The sequence below is a fragment of the Monodon monoceros genome, unplaced genomic scaffold (assembly GCF_005190385.1).
Source record: "Monodon monoceros isolate NGI ecotype Baffin Bay Population unplaced genomic scaffold, NGI_Narwhal_1 Super_Scaffold_10, whole genome shotgun sequence".
In the NCBI taxonomy this organism is placed as follows: domain Eukaryota; kingdom Metazoa; phylum Chordata; class Mammalia; order Artiodactyla; family Monodontidae; genus Monodon; species Monodon monoceros.
Window position 1 is genome coordinate 31,494,480 of NW_021703766.1, and position 22,360 is coordinate 31,516,839.

The following is a 22,360-nucleotide window of genomic DNA, read 5'->3' on the forward strand; positions in this document are numbered from 1 at the left end:
ACCAGTTGGCCAAATGTTTACAATTGTCTCCCTTTGCTATTAGTCTCGATGAGAAACAACACTATTTTCTAGAATTATCGCGTTAGCTTAACTCGGTGCTTTATTTTCTGAGGGAACCAGCCGACAGCATATAACATAGTGCTCTGAAATCTGTCACAGTTCACATTTGGTCCGAGTGAAACCACCCTTTTATCTCACAACACCAACATTCTTTCCAAATCCCATCTAAGCAGTAAGTAAACCCCCAGAATTCTTTACGATGCTGCATATTAACATAAAACAATCTGTTTTCTTTCAGTTTGGAAATAACAATAACTACATGAATATGGCTGAAGCAAACAACGCTTTCTTTGCAGCCAGCGAGGTAGGTGTCTGCCTTAATGTATCTGTTCATGTTTTGTGTGTTATTTAGATCATTTAACAGGCTTGAAGGGAAAAGCCAAGTATTGAATTTATCTTGTTATTACGTGGCACGAGGTAACAACTTTGGAGGAAAAACGAGAAAAACCTATTGGAAGAGAAAATAACCTGACAAGTCTTTATCACTCGTCCATAGGCTGTTAGGAACGTTGGTAATTCACATACACATCTCTTGATGAAAAGAGTACAGATGCAAGCAAAAGTAAGTATATAAGAAAGGATAGAATATCTATCCAAACTATATTTGGAAACTAGGATGGAAGGGACTCCTAATAGAAAATATTTAAACTTCACACAGCTCTGGGGATAATTTCATTAAGTTGACATGGTTTGGGAACAGTGTGGCAGAACAGTATTACAATTTCTGGGGTCTTCAGTGAGAGTGGTGTAAAATGAGTATTTTTGTTAGATTCCCACACCCGAGTACGGTGCCTGGCACATAGTAGTTGCTCAATAAATATGTACTGAATGAATGAATGAATGGGCATGCTCCAAGACTCGGCTATAGCTAGGAAAATCAGGCGATGGATTTGAAATGCAACACCATGGTGGCTCTGAGTTTGTCTGCAGTTTACCAGTGCCCATGGAACAAACATATTTTTGTTGCTGTTTTCACTGCCCTTCCCTACTTAGTGACTTAAGGCTGCTGTCTTGGTCTCATTGGCCTGCCCTCCAGAACAACCTCCATCTTGATTAGATCAAGAAAGCGCGGACATATGTATATGTATAACTGCCTCACTTTGCTGTAGAGCAGAAAGTAACACAACATTGTGAATCAGCTATACTCCAATACAAATTTTAAAAAAAGAAATGGTTTCTTAAAAATGGTAGACTGTGTGAGATTTAAGATTTTAAAACAAGAACAAGCAGAAGTGAAATTGGTCCAAATGGAACATTTCCTCTTGTGATTCCTGTAATAAAAAGTCTTCATTTTCCAAATACATTCAAATATAGGAAACTGGACCAGCTTGACCCCAGAGAATGAAAATCATAATGGCTTCGTAAATGATCTCAGTTACAGGGAAGCAAGTGGTATGGAAGAAATTAACTTGGAGAAATTAGTAGAAAAAGTTGGGGAATCGAGAACTAAGGGTATGCGTAGATTAATCATTTTTGCAGTGACCATCATCTCTCTAACCAAGGATACTGCCTAGATAAGGGAATATTGTTTGGCACTGGCTGCTGTGTTGTTTGTGATAATGAGCACAAACCCCATCTGTAAGGACAACATGATGTTTCATTCTGTAGGATTTTTTTCCCTACATTTGAATCAAACATTGATGAAAGCTCTACTGCCAGCAGCTGTTCAGAGACAATTTAATTCCAGCTGTGATAATTCACCGTGTCAGACATTGGCTGTTATATGTTGATACAACAGTTCTCCAGATTTGCATTTTTATCAAAAGGAACAAATGTTTTGAACATTTCAGTACAGATGGTATTTAATCATGTACATACTACTTTAACATGTACAAGGTAAACACTGGAAAGTCAGTATCTGCAAAAAGTAATCATGTAAACTCTAACTGATTAATCTGATACTGGTCATATGGCACAGTTGCGAAAGTCAATGTTTTTTTCTTTGGTTGCTGCCATACTTGGTTATTTTTATTATCTCAGACAACCAGTGCTGTGATTACTCTTTTCTCTAAGGAATGTTTAACTTTATATTTAATGGATTACCCCTCTTTAAAAGTCATTTAAGATTTTAGCATTTTCTTAGTTATATAATATAATATTATGGTATTATTTTATTAGGCGATGAAATAGTAATATATTGAATTCTAGCTCAAAATTAATTTGTCTTTTAAAAAATATACTGGAGGAACACATAATATGTAAGATCTCTCTTTATTCCTTAACAGAAATAAAAATGACAACCTCCTTAATTTTAACTGCCTCGCTTAAGACGTGTTAGAATTTAAGAAGTAATCTTATATAATTATTTCACTGTACATCTTTTCTTGAACAAAAAATAAAGCCCAAGTAAATGTTAATGCACTATGTTATAGTATGTGCCTAATTTCCCAATCACTGCATTAAAAGTAAATTTATTTCTTTTTTTAACGTTTTAACGAGTACAGACTAATTCAGGAAGACTTTAGGTTTGATGCTGCAAAGTCGAAATTGTGCCTGAAACCGATCCCCTTCCCATAGGTATCGCCCTGTAGATAACACTACGGGGACCAGGATGCGCTGAGTTTGAAATTCACACATTCGCTTTATGTTTTCTGTCTGTGTCATGATTACCCTGACCATTTTTAAAGTACTTTAAATATTTATTGAAATAATATTTCAAGTGTTAATTACAGTGGTAATGAAAACAGCCAAATGCCACATATCAAGAATGAGTGTTTATCCGTATTGTTAATGTGATATGTTAGATTTCATTAAGCAGTAATGGGGTAGCAAATGAGTCACAAATTACAGTTGCATCTGTTACTAGACCACATTAGTGCCAAAATAACGGCAAATGCAGCCATAGGGTTACATTCATTAGCCAACCACGCTTGTGGCCAATTCATCCCTTTGTGTTTGAGAACTCGGGGTACCACAGTCAGAAATTGACATCCTTGGGGGGGTCATTATTGGAATAAATATGTCAGAAAATCTAATATTTCATTCTAGCTTTCAAATGTGTTATTATGCTCTAATGTTTTGCATCTATTGAATCTGCTAAGAACCTCAAGATGTTCAATTGTCCTGCCATAGACTCCCATAGCTTGTGACCTCTTTATTTCTGGTGAGATACAAATAGTAGTTGACAGGTTCCATAGGCAAGAAATGTTTTTTGTTTTTTTGTTGTTTTTTTTTTTGTGGGCCTCTCACTGTTGTGGCCTCTCCCGTTGCGGAGCACAGGCTCCGGACGCGCAGGCTCAGCGGCCATGGCTCACGGGCCCAGCCACTCCGTGGCATGTGGGATCCTCCCGGAGCGGGGCACAAACCCACGTCCCCTGCATCGGCAGGCGGACTCTCAACCACTGCGCCACCAGGGAAGCCCAAGAAATGTTTTTTTTGTTTGTTTGTTTGTTTGTTTTCCCCTTGCGTTTGTTTCTATTTTCTCTCAAATGGTTCTTAAGTTACATCATCATTGATAGCTTGAAGAAGGATGATTTTCAGCCCTTAATTAGTCCTTTTAACCAGTTACAACAGATTCAAATTATGTGGCACCAATTCATTCTTCAAAAAATGCTATTAGTAATAAATGAACTATAATGTTGACTCTCTGAGCTAGGAATAAAAAAGTATCTGAGCTGTCCCTGAACCCCTTCACCCTACCAAAAAAATACTCTAGACCTTGACCCTTCTCCCCACAAAATCCAAGTTCTATTTTAAGAAAGACAATTCATGGGGTTCAGCAAGGCAGCCTTGATTTGCATCTCAAGGCCCTATGTGAAAACACTATCTTTGAGAATCTGAGTAGCCATGAAGAAAACAATGCATTATTTACCTAGGTCTTGAGAAGTAACACTTGTCTAGGTAATTGAGCAACATCCATGGAATTAGAACATTTCTATCAGTATATCTCTATGCTCGTTCAATGGTCTTTAAAAGCTGAAGACTGGGGCTTCCCTGGTGGCGCAGTGGTTGGGAGCCCACCTGCCGATGCAGGGGACACGGGTTCGTGCCCCGGTCCGGGAAGATCCCACATGCCGTTGGAGCGGCTGGGCCCGTGAGCCATGGCCTCTGAGCCTGCGCGTCCGGAGCCTGTGCTCTGCAACGGGAGAGGCCACAACAGGGAGAGGCCTGCGTACCGCAAAAAAAAAAAAAAAAAGCTGAAGACTGGAAGAAAAGTGTTCTGATAAATACATATCAAAATCTTCCTATAAAAGAAAATAACTCTCCTTACAATTTAAATAAAAGCCGCGGATATATGTACTCTGATAATCCTTATATGAAATGCTTTATTACAAACAGTAACAATTTCCATGGAAGCATTCATTGCACTTGAGGATATACCAATAAGGAAATTTAAAAAGCAAACCATACATTCAATATCACTTGTTTTATATATTGTGGCAGAAAGTAAATATGTGTAATGTTCACTTCTGGATTAATGTCGTGTGTGTGCTCCACAAAATCGTCAGCATTTGATGAAGCATGTGGATAATGTAAGCGTTTGAGTCGTTTCACTAACATATCAATAAAGTGGTAATTTGTTATACAGCCAAATCTAATGTCGCTAGTGCTCCAACTAACAACAAAGACAGATGTTGCTAATTAAGTACGCATTAAAAAACTGTTAATACTGATACTCCATTAAAATCATATGATAATGAGACTCAAATCTTTAATCAGAATGATCAGCAAAACTTTATGTATGGGAATCTGTGTTTAAGGTATTTTCATTTGAGAAATCAATATTTGGCCTAGCTCTGTAGTATTTTCATGCGAAATCTTTCGTTTTCCCTCCAAGGAGAAATAAGATATAGGAAGAGAATATGAAGATATCTGTATTTTGTTTCCTTTAGCAGACGTTCCATACACCAAGCCTCGGAGATGAGGAGTTTGAAATACCCCCGATCACGCCACCTCCAGAGTCGGACCCCGCTCTGGGCATGCCTGATGTACTTCTACCTTTTCAAGGCCTCAGCGATCCGTTGCCTTCCCAGGGAAGTGAATTCACGCCCCAGTTTCCCCCTCAAAGCCTGGATCTTCCTTCCATTACAATCTCAAGAAATCTCGTGGAACAAGATGGCGTGCTTCATAGCAGTGGGTTGCATATGGTAGGCAGCAAATTTACTGCTTGAAAGTGTTTTAGTTATTGTTTGTCCTTCTCAGGGTAAAGATCTGAGAGCCCATGTGCTAAAACATGCTCGTGCCTATCCACCGGAGGACGTGTGGATTGTTCCTCCCAATGCCGTTTAAATGCAGGTAGTGGATTAATCCCTGGTGTGGGACAAGAGCGCGCTGGGTTGGTTGACTTGAAAGAGGAGGACCCAACAAGTTCCTTCTGGTTTGAAATGAGTTTCTGAGAAGTCTGATTCATTGGTTTGAAAGCAAAGGCATCTCCCCTTGCCTTTGGTTTGACAAAGAGGTGTACTTGAGTTGAAAGTTTGCCCAGGAGAGTTTTTAGAAATGGAAGCCCTTATCAAGTGCCCGGGTCTTTTGCATTTGTTGGATTAAAGCATCACGTTTATGATACATGATTTGCTCCTATCTGAGATGAAATATCAAACTGTGGTACAGAGAAAGGGAGAAAGAATAATTGCTTATAACCAGCAGAGAAAAATATAGAGCAGGTTATTGTGTGAAGTATACCTAATTGTGGTATTTATTGTCGTAAACATCAAGTAAGGCCCTCCAGAGAGCCAAGGTTACTAATGCAATAATTTTGGTTCTGTTTTTCTCAGTGTGCAATTATAGTTAGCAATCACCAGAGTAAATCTGCTTAAGTATTTTAAGCTCATCTGCTGGGATTGTTTTTTTTTTCTCTACCATAGTATATAATGCATTTGTGTCTATCTAGGTGAGGTACTAGGCAGACATTTTAAAACAAGATTAATAGTTTATAGGGCTTTTTTTTTAACCCTGACAAAATGAAACAGATGTGTTGGTATAACAAAAAACAATTCCTATTGCTTGTTTACATATTTCTGTGCACATTATGACCATGCCAGCGATGTTTATTGGTTTCATTGTTAATTCCCCAGATAACAACAGATGATTGCCAAATATGTAGTGGATTAGCAGTGCAAAGATTCAGTGTGCTCTCTGAAATATAAGATTACTTTCCCAAATAGGATTGCGGCAACATAATTTTCTTTGCCTGTGATCTTTTGTGTCTGAGCTGAACATCAGGGTTTTTATTTTTACTTTTTTGTCAGAAAAGAATGCAGGGAACAGTCGGGAAATGGTCATTAAGTATTCATAAACGTTCTTCGCCATCACAAATAATTGTTTCCTGTGAACTTTCTTACATTTTTGTCCCTTTGACACTGGAAGGGAGGGTTCTGTCCTCTGTTCCTCTATAATGAGGCTTGCAACGTTGTGCCTGGAAAATAATAAAAATAAAAAGGGTGTTTAGTCACCAAGAGAGTTTGCCTAGGGTTCACCATTATTCATAGATGCTCAGCGAGGCTCATTTAAGTTAGGGAAATAGTTAAAAGACCATATAATGCATGCTAAAATGTGTGCTTTATTAAATTGGTAAATATTTATTAATAATATAAGAATCTGCCTTTAAATTAAACATCTGATGAATTACCTTGCCTTAAAGCTATAAAACTGTTATTGCTGCTATAAAAAAAAGTGTAAAGGAGGCATTTTGACTATGAAATTTCATTTCATGGTCAATTGAATTTACTATATGGGAAAGAACTAAAGATGGAATCATAAAATAATTATGATATTCACATACACTTAAAGAACAATGCTTTCACGGACTGGCATTGGAAGAGAGGACTCAATTTTTAATGCTTCTTTTGTAATGTATTGCTAATCACTCAAGCCCTTGAATTATTTCATTGATTTTTAAAAGTATGAGTACTTTAGCCAAGTGCAAGATGTTGTCATGGTATTTACATGGACCTCATCACATTTATTGGAGCCTTTCTGAAGTTTTGCTGAACCCAAATGATATTTATTTTGGCTGGAAACAAATGAATCTTGTTGAAAATTCTAGTAGAATTTCACCTTGAAGAAATGTCATGGGATTTTAAATCACAAATGTTGGAAAAAATAAAATGTACCAGGACAGAATTATGATGAATACAATGTGTCGTTGGCTTTGTTCTATGTACTACCTGACATGTTCACCTATAAACTTGAATTCAGAATCGCCAGAGGCATGGTTAAAAATAGGTTATGTCAAGGTTCTTCTATATTTCCCTCCGGGTACCAAGGTGGCTGGCGACATCATAATGCTCCACAGCAGCTCCTCGGAGATTTCCCTTAGGAAGGTCACCAGAAAAATAATAAATAATACTTTATACATCATGCACTCGGCTTCCCAGTGTGCACCGGTTATCATACCTTATGCAAGTAAGAAGTTTTATTATCCAAATGAATATGGCTGTCTGTTAAGGATTGCTATGGTGAATTAAGACTTTCATATAAGAAGAAAAGCCAGCTTGTTTATGGGGTATTGAACCAGCTTTTCTTCAGAGCTTCACTGGTTTTCCTTTAGAAAGAGTGGCTGTTTGTCACTTTACTGATTAGCTGCATTTTTGTTGGCAACCAGCACAACATGTTTATCTTCCTTAAGTTTCTGCCATTATATTTAAAAAACAGAAAGCAGGAACAAAAAAGAAAAGGGGGGATTAAAAAGAGTCTAATGATTAGCATCCCATTTCAAAATATGCAAATAATGCCCTGGTATTCAAAAGAGAATTGTTGAAAAAATTGAAAGTCGATGCCTTTGTGACTTCAAAGAACAACCTTGATTTGCTTGTTGTGGATGTGTGTATTTTCACACAGGGTGTCGCTGGCAAGTTGAAATCAACAGTCATAGTTTGGTTACCTCTAAGCATTATTGTCAGTTTAGATGATCATCTGGAAATTATTTTAATCTACAAAAGATTGCAATCCTAAAAATCTACAACGTGCGCTCCAAAAGGTTTCTTTCTTTTTTTTTTTTTTTTAACACCTCTCTATAATCTGCCCAGCCTGCTGAGTAGCATTGACATCAGTAGTACATCAATTTCAGAAAGTGGATTATTTTTACTAGACAGCTATTGTGACATATTGGGTCAGTCATAAATGAAAGATATTCATGCAAGCATGCAATACTTGTAATGAAGTCTCACTCTGACCTTCTGTATGATTGATTCTGTAATTTAGTTTTCTCAGGCAGTGCCTGAAATGAAATGAAATCATGTTGAACAAGTTTTGAATACCCACAGTGCACCAGGAGAAGAAAAATCTGCAGCCCTAGAGGCTTGAGAGAGCAGCTGAACGATTTATCTCTATGCTATTATAGCCTTTGCCAGCATTCAACATTTCTTTTTTTTTTTTTCTTATTTGGCTTAAGTACTTAATTCTGCAGGTAGCAGTAAATGGGAAAATAAAATGCTGTTCAGATTTAAAATGACAGGACAGGAGTATGTGCAGGGGACTGATAAAATATCTTGAATAGAACTGACCTTTCATGTAGCTGAAAGTTACTGGGGGATTCATCCTCATAATTACCATATAGATTATTTTTATTTCTTTCCTGCAATGAAACATTTCAGAGAGCAGTAGTGCTGATTGAATGAAAATTGAACTTGTTAACATTCTTTTCAGCTTAGCCTGTTGTACATAACAGAAGGTTAGCTTTGATGAATTTCAAAATTCTCTTTGATATCCAAGAAACAGACAGTAACATAATTGTCTCTAGTCTGATATTTTGTATGCCCCCCAAAAGAGAATTTATAAAACACACTGATAATTCACATATTTTTTCTTCGTGCATTATGTTTCATGTTTGGAAGAGCGACGTTTTCTGTTTGATGTTGCTTTGGACTTAATTGCGATAGCACATATTTATAGAGAACACTACTGGTGCTCTGATAATATCAAACATAGTACTAGAAAATTGACAAAGATGGAAGTAAGGGAGCTAAATTTGGGTATGGCAGTCTCTGTACCCGTTAAGGAAAGAGAATGAGAGAGAAAAAAGTCTTACAGAAGGTATGCACACAGAGAAGAAAAGTACCAGCTTTTAAAATATTCACAAAGCTCTTATGTCATAATCCAGACAGACATCATTTTTGATCAGAAAAATAAGAATGTATCAAAATAATACTCCTAAAATTACCAGGCTTATTTTAGAAGTTTTGATTTTCTCGTACAGTCATTTAGTAGGGGTCTAATTCTGAATTATTTTTATTTTCACAAAATAACTTTCATGCCATTTTTGTACTATCCAAAATCTTACGTCAAGAGAAATCGCAGACTTTTCAATTAATACATCGTTTTAGTAATGTAGCTTAATGTGTTACAGATAAAACAGTTATTTCATGGGTCATTAATGTGTTTAATGCATGGAACGTTCTATTAGAACAAGCCCTTATTATTGTTATGGACAGGTTCATTGCCATTGTCAATAGAGGCGGCAGAGCTAAATTCCACAGGACGATTACCATTTAGCCATTGGGGGGACCAACAAGTTCTCATACAAATTGAATGATTAACTCAGTAATGTTTATTTTTGGTCAGGTCATGGTCGAAACGTATTCTTATTGTAAATTAACAATAGAAAAGGCACATCTTACATAAGCAAAATAACTCACTTTGAGTGGAATGGGACCTATCTGTGCCAAGCCCAAAGTATATAATTAAAACCATATTAACTCTAGCAGACATTTGCTGAGCACTTACTAGGTGCTATGTATTGTTCTTAATCATTAGAGACCGATCATTTATCAAACTGAGTTCTCGGTCAGCAGTGTCTCTTCCACGTAATACAAAACTTCGGAGTCTGATGACTGCTTCAAAGAGGCATGCTGTCCAAGGTCCACTTTAATTAACTGTTGCTACACCTGGACAATCGTCTACCCAAAATACCCAAGCCACAGACATTTTACGAGCTGCCTTTTTTGGTAGAGCAAATAACCTTGTACCATACACGGCTTAAAAGAAATATTCTTTATTCTCTGCCTGGAAAGGCCTACTGACCCCGAACGTATGAGTGTTGTCTTAAAGGTTGAGTTAACTTTAGGATCATGTATTAAAGGAGGGGCATGTTCCAAACTTCTACAAAACCCAATTAGCTCTTGTGAAGGGCAACATGTGATTACTTGGTTGATTTATCCCATTCAAGGAAACATGTTATTAAAAAGTTAGGCTATGGTTTATTTCCCTGTATCTTGTTTTTAACATATATACTCTACAGTTATAACCTTCTATAGCATTGGCAGTATTTCCCTGTGGGTTAGGGACAGAAGACACACCATTCTACGTCACTCAGATTCCCAAATAAAACTGGCTTGATGGGTCAAACAGTTTTTAGAGGGATGAGAGTTACTCCTGTACTTTGGCCTCACTTGTCACCCTTAGAAACGGTCTCCTTTGCTTGTTTACGGCCTGTCCTGTCCCCTCATCTGTCTTGTTTGCTACTGTCATCCTCAGGCCTGGAACAGTGTCTGGGCTGGAATACACGAGGCTCTCAATAAATATTATATTTGTGGAATATATGAATGAATGAAAGGATAATGAAAGAATATTTATTTGTTATTAAGAATGTACCTTAATACTAAATAAAAATGGAGGTGGGGAGGAGGTTTAAAGTATCAACAGCTGTAAAAATGGAATTCCTCTTTAAAATTTTAATTTAGGATTGAATAAAATCAACACAGAGCTGACTCCTTGGTAAAACAAAGGAGTTAGAGGGTACATAAGAAAATACCATTGTTTTATGATAAACTCTTGAAATTTTTATTTTGCTAAGAAACTATTAACTTTGGGGAAGACTGGTTTTCACAAAACTTTCATGTGTAGGTATGTTTGATTATAACCCCGAGAGTAGTTATTAAGTAAAAAGTATCTATTTCGGTGCAGAGATTTTGATAAATATAACCTTTAGGGTATGTAGGTCTGTAATTATCATTGATGTATTTGGCACGACTGTGTTTGTTTCAGTTTCTATTTGGGTTAGGAATGCACTTGTTATGCGTAAATGTTGATTGATTGTTTATTTGGAAGTAAAATTTTAACCTCGCTATAGGACATAACTAAATAATTGAGCATAAAATTACTGGATTTCCTATTTGTAGTTTTCTGATATTTATTAATACAAAGCAGTTTTTATTACTGATAATTAATTACTCCATTTCTCAAGAAATATTGATTAAAAAACCACATAGTGAAAATGTATTTAATCGCACTTTCTAATATATTTGGGTTATTTGCTTCTTAATTAGATGTTACCCTTTATTATAAGAATCTGATATTACATTGTTACAGAGAATATTTACTTGTAAATGTAGATGGAAGGTGCATTAAATACATTTGCATGTTAGATTTTTAAAAATCCTTTGTGATAAAATCAACTCAGATGGAAGTAAGCATCATTGAACGGAGTAAAAATATCAATAGATAAAATAGAATAAGGTGTGGTACTTAAAATTTAAAAATCTATTCTAAAGCTTACATCTTAACATTTGTAAAAGAAACAAAAACGCAAAACAGGAGGATGTGTGATTATGTATCACCAAGTATGCATCACAAAGATAAATTCCAGGCATGGGAAGGAAAGGAAAATTCATTCTGAGAGGACTTCATGGAGGGACAGGCCCGGAAAGTAGGAGTGAAAAAGATTTGAATATGTAGAGGAGGGAGAGTTTTCTTGGCTAAAGAAATAAGAGCAAACCATTCCCATCCCCCCAAACCCCACATATTTTATATGAAGTATGGACATGGTAATATAACACGGTGATTTACACAGTAGGGACGTTTTTTCACCTTTCCGTTCTCTTTCAATCTTAAGTCAAGAAGGAAGTCTCAGTTTGGGGCTAATGAGTCTTTCACATCTCTCTTTCATCCTTTTTAAAAAAGAGAGCAGAACTCTGGCTCAGAGCCTTAGGCAGTTCTGCATATTTAGATGGACTGTAATGGAATTATTCAGTATTTCCTTTACTTAGTATTTATCTGGCATTCCATTGATTATGGTGATTCCAGTTTTTAATTTATGCTAGTGATGTAAAGTTTCCTTTTTAATATAAAATTATTCAGATTTAACCATTCACTCAAATGATTAACGTTCAATAATAGACTGGATTTCAGGCAATTTAAGAAAACGGGGGACCTCTACCCCAAATTCACTGTTCCTTGGTTTCCTGTTTTAAAAAAACAAAGGACAAAGAGGCTCTTTCATCAGGTAGAGAGAGAAGCAAGCCTCAGCTGAGCACTCCCCCTACCAAGACATGGACAACCATCAAGGCATTGTTGCGCAAAGGCTTCGTTGAACTGTACTTATAGATAGAAGGCAATGTGCTTCCTGTTAGAAGTCCATGGCCTGCCCATTCTGAATGACCTTTCTGACTGCAAAAACTAATCCTTGAGTACTCTTCAAAACATAAGTTGAGGTGTTAGGCTATATATTTATACTATTTATAATTAAATCCAAGTTGTCCACAATTGATGGATGCCCATGAAGTATGATCAGTTAATACTTTCTTTTTTGAATTTTATTTTATTTATTTTTTGCACAGCAGGTTCTTATTAGTTATCTATTTTATACGTATTAGTGTATACATGTCAATCCCAATCGCCCAATTCATCACACCACAACCCCCAGCCCCTGCCACTTTCCCCCCTTGGTGTCTGTACGTTTGTTCTCTACATCTGTGTCTCTATTTCTGCCCTGCAAACCAGTTCATCTGTACCATTTTTCTAGGTTCCACATATATGCGTTAATATACGATATCCGTTTTTCTCTTTCTGACATACTTCACTCTGTATGACAGTCTCTAGGTCCATCCACATCTCTACAAATGACCCAATTTCGTTCCTTTTTATGGCTGAGAAATATTCCATTGTATATATGTACCACATCTTCTTTATCCGTTCGTCTGTTGATGGGCATTTAGGTTGCTTCCATGACCTGGCTATTGTAAATAGTGCTGCAGTGAACATTGGGGTGCATGTGTCTTTTTGAATTATGGTTTCCCCTGGGTATATGCCCAGTAGTGGGATTGCTGGGTCATAGGGTAATTCTATTTTTAGTTTTTTAAGGAGCCTGCATACTGTTCTCCACAGCGGTTGTATCAATTTACATTCCCACCAACAGTGCAATAGGGTTCCCTTTTCTCCACATCCTCTCCAGTATTTGTTGTTTGTAGATTTTCTGATGATGCCCATTCTAACTGGTGTGAGGTGATACCTCATGGTAGTTTTCATTTACATTTCTCTAATAATTAGTGATGTTGAGCAGCTTTTCATGTGCTTCTTGGCCACCTGCATGTCTTCTTTGGAGAAATGTCTGTTTAGGTCTTCTGCCCATTTTTGGATTGGGTTGTTTGTTTTTTTAATATTGAGCTGAATGAGCTGTTTATATAATTTGGAGATTAATCCTTTGTCCGTTGATAGTATTTTTTTTAAGATTTTTTTTTTTTGATGTGGACCATTTTTAAAGTTTTAATTGAATTTGTTACAATACTGCTTCTGTTTTATGTTTTGGTGTTTTGGCCGCAAAGCATCTGGGATCTTAGCTCCCCGACCAGGGATGGAACCCGCACCCCCTGCACTGGAAGGCAGAGTCGTAACCACTGGACCACCAGGGAAGTCCCCTGATCAGTTAATACTTATTGGAATGAGTAACATCACTGGATAGGTACCAAGCCTTTAAACTTTGAGTGGCATCCTTCTACATCGTGAATAAAATCTAGGATGGATTACAAGGCCTGTTACTTTTGGCCATTACTTGCCTCTCCAGCTTCACAGCGAGCCTCACTTTCCCTGGCCAGTAACGCTGACCTCTCCCTTACTTATCCGTGATGCGCTTCCTTATGCTATGTGACTTTGTACAAGTTCTTCTTCTCTGCATACGATGCTCTTCCCTCTTTTCTAGCTCAGTTAGCTTCTTCTCTTCCTTTACACCTCAGCCCAGTGGGTCACCTCTGCAAGGAAGCATCCCCTGATTTCCCCACCTTGCATGATCTGGCCCATTCCCATCTCTCCGATCCCATTGCATTTCGCTGTTTACCTTGCCTACCCGGCTCCCACCTCTGCGGGTCTCCTTTCCATTTCTCAAGAGTGCCAAGCCCTCTCCCACCTCAGACTTTGCATATGCTCTTCCCTCTGCCGGGAACATACTTTTTCCTCATTTCCTGATTAGCTTCTCCTCATTCTTTAGGTATCAGCTCAAAAGTCATCTTGGAGAGGCCTTTCTTGCTGACTTAATCAAATGTAGCTACCCTCCCCAGAATAATTTTTTTTTGTCTAGCTTATTTTTTTCACAGTATCACAGTTTGAATCTTGTTTATGCACATGTGTTCTGTTTTCACAGACAGAACCTAATCTTTGGACACTCCCTCCTCCCCCCCCTCAAGAAGATGATTTCCATTATATTTGTCTAATAAAGTCATTCTCAAACAGGAAAGGGGGGGATTTTGCCCATCAGGGGACATTTGCCAATGTCTGGAGACATATGGTTGTCACAACCTGTGGGGCAGGGGAGGCTACTGGCACCTAGTGGGTAGAGACCAGAGATGCTGTTAAGCATTTACAATGCTCAAGGTGCATTGTAAACAAAGAATATGATGCGTTCTCCCAACAAAGAATTACCCAGACCAAAATGTCAATACTGCAGAGGTTGAGAAACTCTTATCTAATATTATCAATTAGAAGACAGAGTGAGATAAGAAGAGAGAATGAGTTGTTTCCAAATGATGAACAGTTTAGGAAGTGATACAAGTAAACTCTCCACATGAAACATAATTGTGAAAGGAGTTGAAGAAGCTACCAGCATTCAGTCCTTATTGTTGGATGTGCTAATAGCAATCTCTTATAACCCACTAGTTGCTTTGCCTTTCAGTGATCATTGGTAAATATTTCAAGCCTTAATTTTAATAAGTGAAACGTAATGATTTACAAAAATGCATTAAATTTCTTTTTTTTAATGTACAGTGTGGGGAAATACAGTCTATATCTGTGTAATATCTTTTTTAAATTTTTGTTTATTTATTTTTGGCTGCGTTGGGTCTTGTTGCCGCGCGGGCTTTCTCTAGTTGCGGCAAGCGGGGGCTACTCTTCGTTGGGGTGCATGGGCTTCTCATTGCGGTGGCTTCTCCTGTTGTGGAGCACGGACTCTAGGCACATGGGCTTCAGTGGTTGTGGCATGTGGGCTCAGTAGTTGTGGCTCGCGGGCTCTAGAGTGCAGGCTCAGTAGTTGTGGCACATGGGCTTAGTTGCTTCGCAGCATGTGGGATCTTCCCAGACCAGGGCTTGAACCTGTGTCCCCTGCATTGGTAGGCGGATTCTTAACCACCGTACCACCAGGGAAGTCTCAAAAATGCATTAAATTTCTTAGAGCTATATCCATGGTTATACATTTTCTTCTCATGTCAGTACTACTAGGAAAAATGGTGAACTATTTTGGAGGAGTATATATAAATTATTCTTGCTTACACTTTGTTATAGTAAATTCATCAGTCCCTTCTAAATTAGAGTCATGTTTAAAAGAATCATATGGTAATTTTCTAGTTTTCAAAGATATCTGGCCTGGCACATAGTAAGTGCTCAATAAACACTTTTCAACTGAGCTGACATCTTTTTCTTTTTAGGTAGAAATCCTAAGATCCAAGGAAGTGTCTTTTAAAGGTTACCTTTTTTTTTAAATAGAAAATGATTGGAGATTTTCAGGATCGTCAGCTTCCCCAAGGAAGTTGTTAATAATTGGTGGCCCTAAAGGAACTTGACTCTCTAAAGAGATAACTTTCACCATTAATCTTATACTGTAATCCTTACATATAGGAAGTTATTATTGGAGAGCTGTGTACCGTGGTAAATGCTAGCACAATTTGATGCATTGATTATGTGGTTCAGAGGTTACTTGACAATATTTTAACGGTCCTTGGTGTATGGTCCTGTGGGAGATTAGAAAAGGTGCGCCAGCATTTTTTGGATCTGAAGACCATGTAGATGGCTCTAAGTTTTGGCAAGACCTTAGCCCCACCACCAGTATGGTTCAGGAGTGGTTTTCACACTGTCCCTGCTTCAGGAAAACCCATTTTTTCTTGGTGAAATGTTGTGAGGAATCTCAATTTATAAAGCAAACGAAAACTGAGTTGCTTTTTTTAAAGGGGGATGGATGGTGGCAGTGCAGAACTCAGAGCCCCATTCTTCTCTCTTTCCGCCAGTACGTGCTTCCACTGTAGTGGCACCATGGCTCCCTAGAGCACAGTTTCTCCATCAAGCAGTCACCAGCTAGCTCAGTAGCCTAGGGAATCACTCTTAGCCAAGAATAGGTATAATAGTATCTAATTCAGAAAGTTAGAGGATTGAATTGGAAAATGCATATTAAGCTTAGCACAAATCCTGGCCCCAAGTAAATATACAGTCAATGTTCCTTGTTTGTGAACCTTGGCTGTTTGTCAACAGGAACTCTCAGGCAACCAGGTCCATCATAAAGGCATAAATTGCAGGTGGAATTCAGGAAGAGCTGATAAAGCCAAGAAAACTAACTCCTTGGCCTTCTGTGTGACCATGAGATTCCTCTGAAATACTGTAGGTCTGGGATGCATCAGTCAAGTACCTATACGTGCTGATGTTCATGGGCATAGAAGTAAAGAAAACAAAGTGACTCCTCAGTTAATGAGAAAACTGTGTAAGTCGTATCCTCATATTTCATGGCCATGCCAGTTAACTAATTTATTATTATTCAGTCAGAATTAAAATACTCTAGAGTGGCCTGTAGATATTTTAAAATACTTAGATTTAAAGAAGTCTGAAAGGACTTTTAAAAAGCCTTCTGAAAGATGTATTTGGAGACTAAAATTAAGAATAAGATAGCTTAAGCTCATGCAGCTCAATATCAAAAATAACCCAAAAACCCAATCCAAAGATGGGCAGAAGACCTAAATAGACATTTCTCCAAAGAAGACATGCAGACTGCCAACAAACACATGAAAGGATGCTCAACATCACTGATCATTAGAGAAATGCAAATCAAAGCTACAATGAGGTATCACCTCACACCAGTCAGAATGGCCATCATCAAAAAAATCTACAAACAATAAATGCTGGAGAGGGTGTGGAGAAAAGAGAACCCTCTTGCACTGTTGGTGGGAATGTAAATTGATATAGCCACTATGGAGAACAGTGTGGAGGTTCCTTAAAAAACTAAAAATAGAACTGCCATACGACCCAGCAATCCCACTACTGGGCATATACCCTGAGAAAACCATAATTCAAAAAGAGTCATGTACCAAAATGTTCATTGCAGCTCTATTTACAATAGCCAGGACATGGATGCAACCTAAGTGTCCATCGACAGATGAATGGATAAAGAAGATGTGGCAAATATCTACAATGGAATATTACTCAGCCATAAAAAGAAAAGAAATTGAGTTATTTGTAGTGAGGTGGATGGACCTAAAGCCTGTCATACAGAGTGAAGTAAGTCAGAAAGAGAAAAACAAATACCATATGCTAACACATATACATGGAATCTAAAAAAAGAAAAAAAAATGGTTCTGAAGAACCTAGGGACAGGTCAGGAATAAAGACGCAGATGTAGAGAATGGACTTGAGGATACGGGGAGTGGGAAGGGTAAGCTGGGATGAAGTGAGAGTGCCATGGACATATATACACTACCAAATGTAAAATAGATAGCTAGTGGGAAGCAGCCGCATAGCACAGGGAGATCAGCTCGGTGCTTTGTGACCACCTAGAGGGGTGGGATAGGGAGGGTGGGAGGGAGATGCAAGAGGGGGGGATATGGGGATATAGGTATACGTATAGCTGATTCACTTTGTTATACAGCAGTAACTAACACACCCTTGTAAAGCAATTATAATCCAATAAAGATGTTAAAAAACAATAAAAAGAAAAGAATAAGATAGCTTAAATCCCAGGAATCGGGGGCTGGAAGTGACGTAAGCAAGAAATGGTGGAACTTTAAAAGAATGCGGAAGAGTGGACAGTCAGCTCAGATTTTTGAAGAGAAATAGCTAAATGTGTGAAGAATGCTAATAAAAAGAAATTAGGACAAACTGATAGCGTAAAATCCACTTTTGCCATACAAGTCTGCAGAAGGATGCCTGCCCGGAGAAGGTAATATTTTAGGAGTAGTGGAAGAGGATATTGTCAGTGAGACAAAGAAGAGTTGGGGTTCTTCTGATATGAGTGACACATTTCTCCAGGATTCCACAGGAATTTGATAACTCAGAATCATTAAAGAGTGGAAAATTTATATGTTTAATATTAAACCCTAGCAATTAGCTACAGACTTTTTTAACTACTTGTGTCTCTTCTTTTTAGTTTTTCCTAACTAGAGTGTTTTAGTTTTTGCTTCTTTTGTTTTGTTAAATGGAAAAAGTTAAGATGCTTCCCTCCTTGCCCCTCCAATCCAATCCGATATAATGTAACCATTGTTTATACACTTTTTTTTTAAACAAAAAGGGTCTGTACTCTTTTGCAACTTGCTTTTTCACTTGCTATATCTTGCATATCACTCTAGATTAGTGGTTTTCTAGAACTGGGAGCAGTTTTGCCCTCCAGGGGGCAATGTCTGGAGACATTTTTGATTGTCATGACTGGTGAGGGGAGGGAGGTTGCTACTGGCATCTAGTAGGTGGAGGCCAAGGTTACTGTTAACACCCTGCAATGCAAAGGACAGCTCCCACAGCAAAGAATTATCTGGTCCAAAATGTCATTAGAGCCAAAATTGAGAATCATTTCTCTAGGTCAATACACATAAATCTAACTCATTATTTTAAAAAGCTTCATAATACTTTGTAGTATGGTCGATCATGATTGATTCAACTAGTTTCCTACTGATAGCTCTGGCTTCTTATTTAGTGGCATTATAATATTTAATATCAAGAAATCAAACGCTCCAAGTTACAATTCATTTGTTTCTTTAAAGAGCAAAATAAGCCTTATCAGAAAGATTCAAAAGAGGAATTCATAGGCTTGCGTATAAAATTAGATTCTGGGTCACTGTGAGTCAGGAGAATTTGGTTTCAAGAAAATCACAGACTCACTCTAAATGACAAGTCTTAAAGTAAGTCATTTGAAAAGCATGTCTTCATTTTTTGATTCTTTGGAATTAAAAGAAGAAGAAGCAGCAACTCTAAAGCCTTTTACATGACTGCCCAATACAGAGAAGGCTACATTTGAAGTGACAGCAGTAACTCTCAGAGAAGCTAATTCTGATTGTCTTTACCTCCTCCTTATACATATTTTTAAAAATTCATTAGTACATTAAATCAGATGGGTTGAACAGAAGAAAACAAAGCAGGTTTAAGATGAAAAACGTGATATCCAATCCTGAGGACATGGAATGACTTCCAAATGTCATTGACAATGTAATTCAGAATTGGAATGACCCTCTGGTTAACCACAGAGGGTTTTACAGAGAGGGTGCCCTGAAGCAAACAGATGCTTGCTCGGTGCTTCTCTAGCCCATCCTCTCTATATGGCATATGCATGCCTGGGAGGATAAAATAGAGAACTGATTCTCCCCTTTTGCAGAGCTGGGGAAAGGATAGTAGAACCAGAACTGTGCAGGAGAAGGATGGCAAACCAACTGGTGAGCCTGAAAGGGTTAGACCTCTGTTTCCACCCTTTCCTTGTCATCAGTTTCCTCAGTATGAAGCAAGAGGTGGCTGTTTCTCTTCCCTTTGCTGGTAGTGTTTTGTTATCACTTAGTTAAGTCATCCAGTGATAGTTCTCTGGTGCATAACTAGACAATTAATAGCTATCCTGAGATAAGTCAGATCTATCAAAATTACAAGTCAAACCTATCTAAGGAACTGCTGACATTATAAGTTCATTGTTTTTTTTTTAATTGAGGTATAATTGACATCTAATATTATATTAGTTTCAGGTGTACAATGTAATGATCGGATATTTGTATATATTGCGAAATTATCACCACAGTAAGTCTAGTTAACATTTGTCATCATACAGTTACAAAAAAGGTGTTTTTTTTTATTGCGAAGAGGACTTTTATGATCTGCTTTCTTAGCAGCTTTCCAATATGCAATACAGTCCCGTGACCTACAGCCACCACGCTGTGTATTACATCCTTATGATGGACTTAGTTTGTAACTGACAGTTGGTACCTTTGGATCCCCTTTCCCCATTTCGTTCCCAACCCCTGTAAGCTCATTGATGTTTGGGAAAACTAAGAATTCCCCCCCTTGCTGTTGCCCCTTTAGGATCAGAGCCACACCCAAGTTTCACAATACCGTCAGGATCCCTCCCTGATCATGAGGTCCATCATCCACATGACGGATGCTGCTCGCTCTGGGATCATGCCTCCTGCCCAGCTCACCACCATCAACCAGTCTCAGCTCAGCGCCCAGTTGGGGTTGAATTTGGGAGGTGCCAGTGTGCCCCACACGTCTCCTTCACCTCCAGCGAGCAAATCGGCGACTCCCTCCCCTTCTAGCTCCATCAATGAAGAGGATGCTGATGAATCCAACAGAGTGAGTTAATTGCCTTTAGTATATAACCTACCAGAGAACTGGGAATCACCCCATGCGCGTGTCTTTGAATTTCATTCACAGTAGTACCTTCTTTTGCTTCATGGATTTGGAGTAGCATTTGAATTTATGGTGGTTTAATTTTTTTTCTTCACTCTTTTATATTTACTTATTTTCTGTGGAAAGTGTATTCAACTGAAAATTGGAAGATCTGGCTTCTCCTGTTAGTTGTAAGGCATTGAGTAAGTCGCTTAACTCTTGTAGGCTTAATTTTCCTAAATCAGCAAAAGGGAAGGCTTGCACTAGACTTTCCAGAAGTTCTGAACGGCTCTGGTTCTAAGTTAATGTCCAGGTAGGCAAGTTTCATCTGGTTAGTTGGCTGAACTGCCGGCCCATTGGACAGTCTTGCACCTTTGATGAGGTTTATCACGTAGTGAGTTCCAATCGTTTTACATCTTTGCTTTTGTCAGGGAAATGACACGTGATTCAAATACGCACAGTGTGAAGTAAAAACTTAGTTGCAGGTACGACTTTTCTGAATGCCTAGAAAAGTATTCTGTTTCACTGAACTTGCTTGTAGGTACACAATCACTCGTTCCTCATTTATGAATTATGTGTGGTACACTTACTCTGTGCTTGGCGTTTTACTGTGTTCTGGTGATACAAAGATTTCTAAGAGAGTTATTGCCCCTGGGACTTCCCGCTGGGAACAAATAGCAATGTTTAAAACTAGCCCCAGATGTGATTAGAGGTATAATTGATGTATTTGGTGTGCTGAGATGGTCATCGATTCTGCCCAGGAGAGTGATTCGAGGAAGCCTTTATTGAGAAGGTGATGTTTGAATTAGCTCTAAGAGGATACATAAAAGTTTGTGAGGCAGAAGACAGAGGCCAGCATTCTGGTAGAAAGAGCAATGAAATTACATGTCCATTTATGGGTATCATGAGCAGTGTGACATGGGGGAAGAAAGAAATGAGTTGAAGAAAGAAATGGCTGAAATGTGGTAGCCTTTCCCCCGTTGGTAGTTGAGAGCTGATTAATTATTTGCATAGAGGAATGGCATAAGCAAATTTATGCTTTAGAAAGATAACTTGGGCTGTATATAGAATGTGTTATAAAGAGAGGGACCAGAGAGAAGGAACTCAATTAAAACGTCCTTTTGTTATGAAGTGTTTGCTTTTATTTTAGCAAAGGAAGGCATGGACAGGAGGTACCAGTTTAGTGAGACATTCAAGAGAAAGAATCATCTATTAAGGTTTGGTGATCCCCTGGAATTTGAAGGAATAAAAGATACACTGGGTTTTAGTTTGAGAGCCAGCGTAGCTATCAGTAAATGGAGAGGCTCAACCTAGGAAGAGAGGAGTGTTATTTTTTTTCCCCACGGGGAAGATGAGAGTTTGACATGGTAGGGGTTGAATTTGAGTTGCTTCCATGTGAGTCTAGAACTCAGTCTGTTGGAGATGGAGCTATAGATTTGGGGACCATCTGCACGTAGATGTGAGCACATAGAAGTAATCAGGATTTCTCAGAGTGCACAAGGAGCGAGACAAGGCCAGAACATTGAGCATCACTTATTTTTACCTTGAGCATCATTTACGTTTAAATAGAGATGGAAGAAGAGGAGCTAGAAAAGATTGTGGGTGATGAAAAGAGGAGGGAGGTTAGCTGAAGAGAGGAGAAATGTTGCAGGGATTTTAAGAAAGAGGACTTGGTCTATCCCATTATGTTAACTCCCCACTGGACACAAGGTGGGGAAATGCACTTAGCAGTCTGTGTTCACACTCACAAGGACTTCAGTGGGATGAAGTGGAAAGTAATAAAGAAACTCAAGGGATGTGTATAAGATACAGCTGAGTTATAACT

At 38.2% G+C, this 22,360-nt stretch overlaps 1 protein-coding gene across 1 annotated transcript in view; it reads left to right on the plus strand.

The window, feature by feature from the left end:
- The window catches only part of TOX3 (TOX high mobility group box family member 3), a 106,853-nt gene that overhangs the window by 74,151 nt on the left and 10,342 nt on the right, over positions 1–22,360 (plus strand). The window contains exons 2-4 of the mRNA XM_029237542.1: positions 299–364; positions 4,896–5,147; positions 20,230–20,499. Coding sequence (XP_029093375.1) covers positions 299–364; positions 4,896–5,147; positions 20,230–20,499 — 588 coding nt within the window. The remainder of the gene's footprint in view (positions 1–298; positions 365–4,895; positions 5,148–20,229; positions 20,500–22,360) is intronic.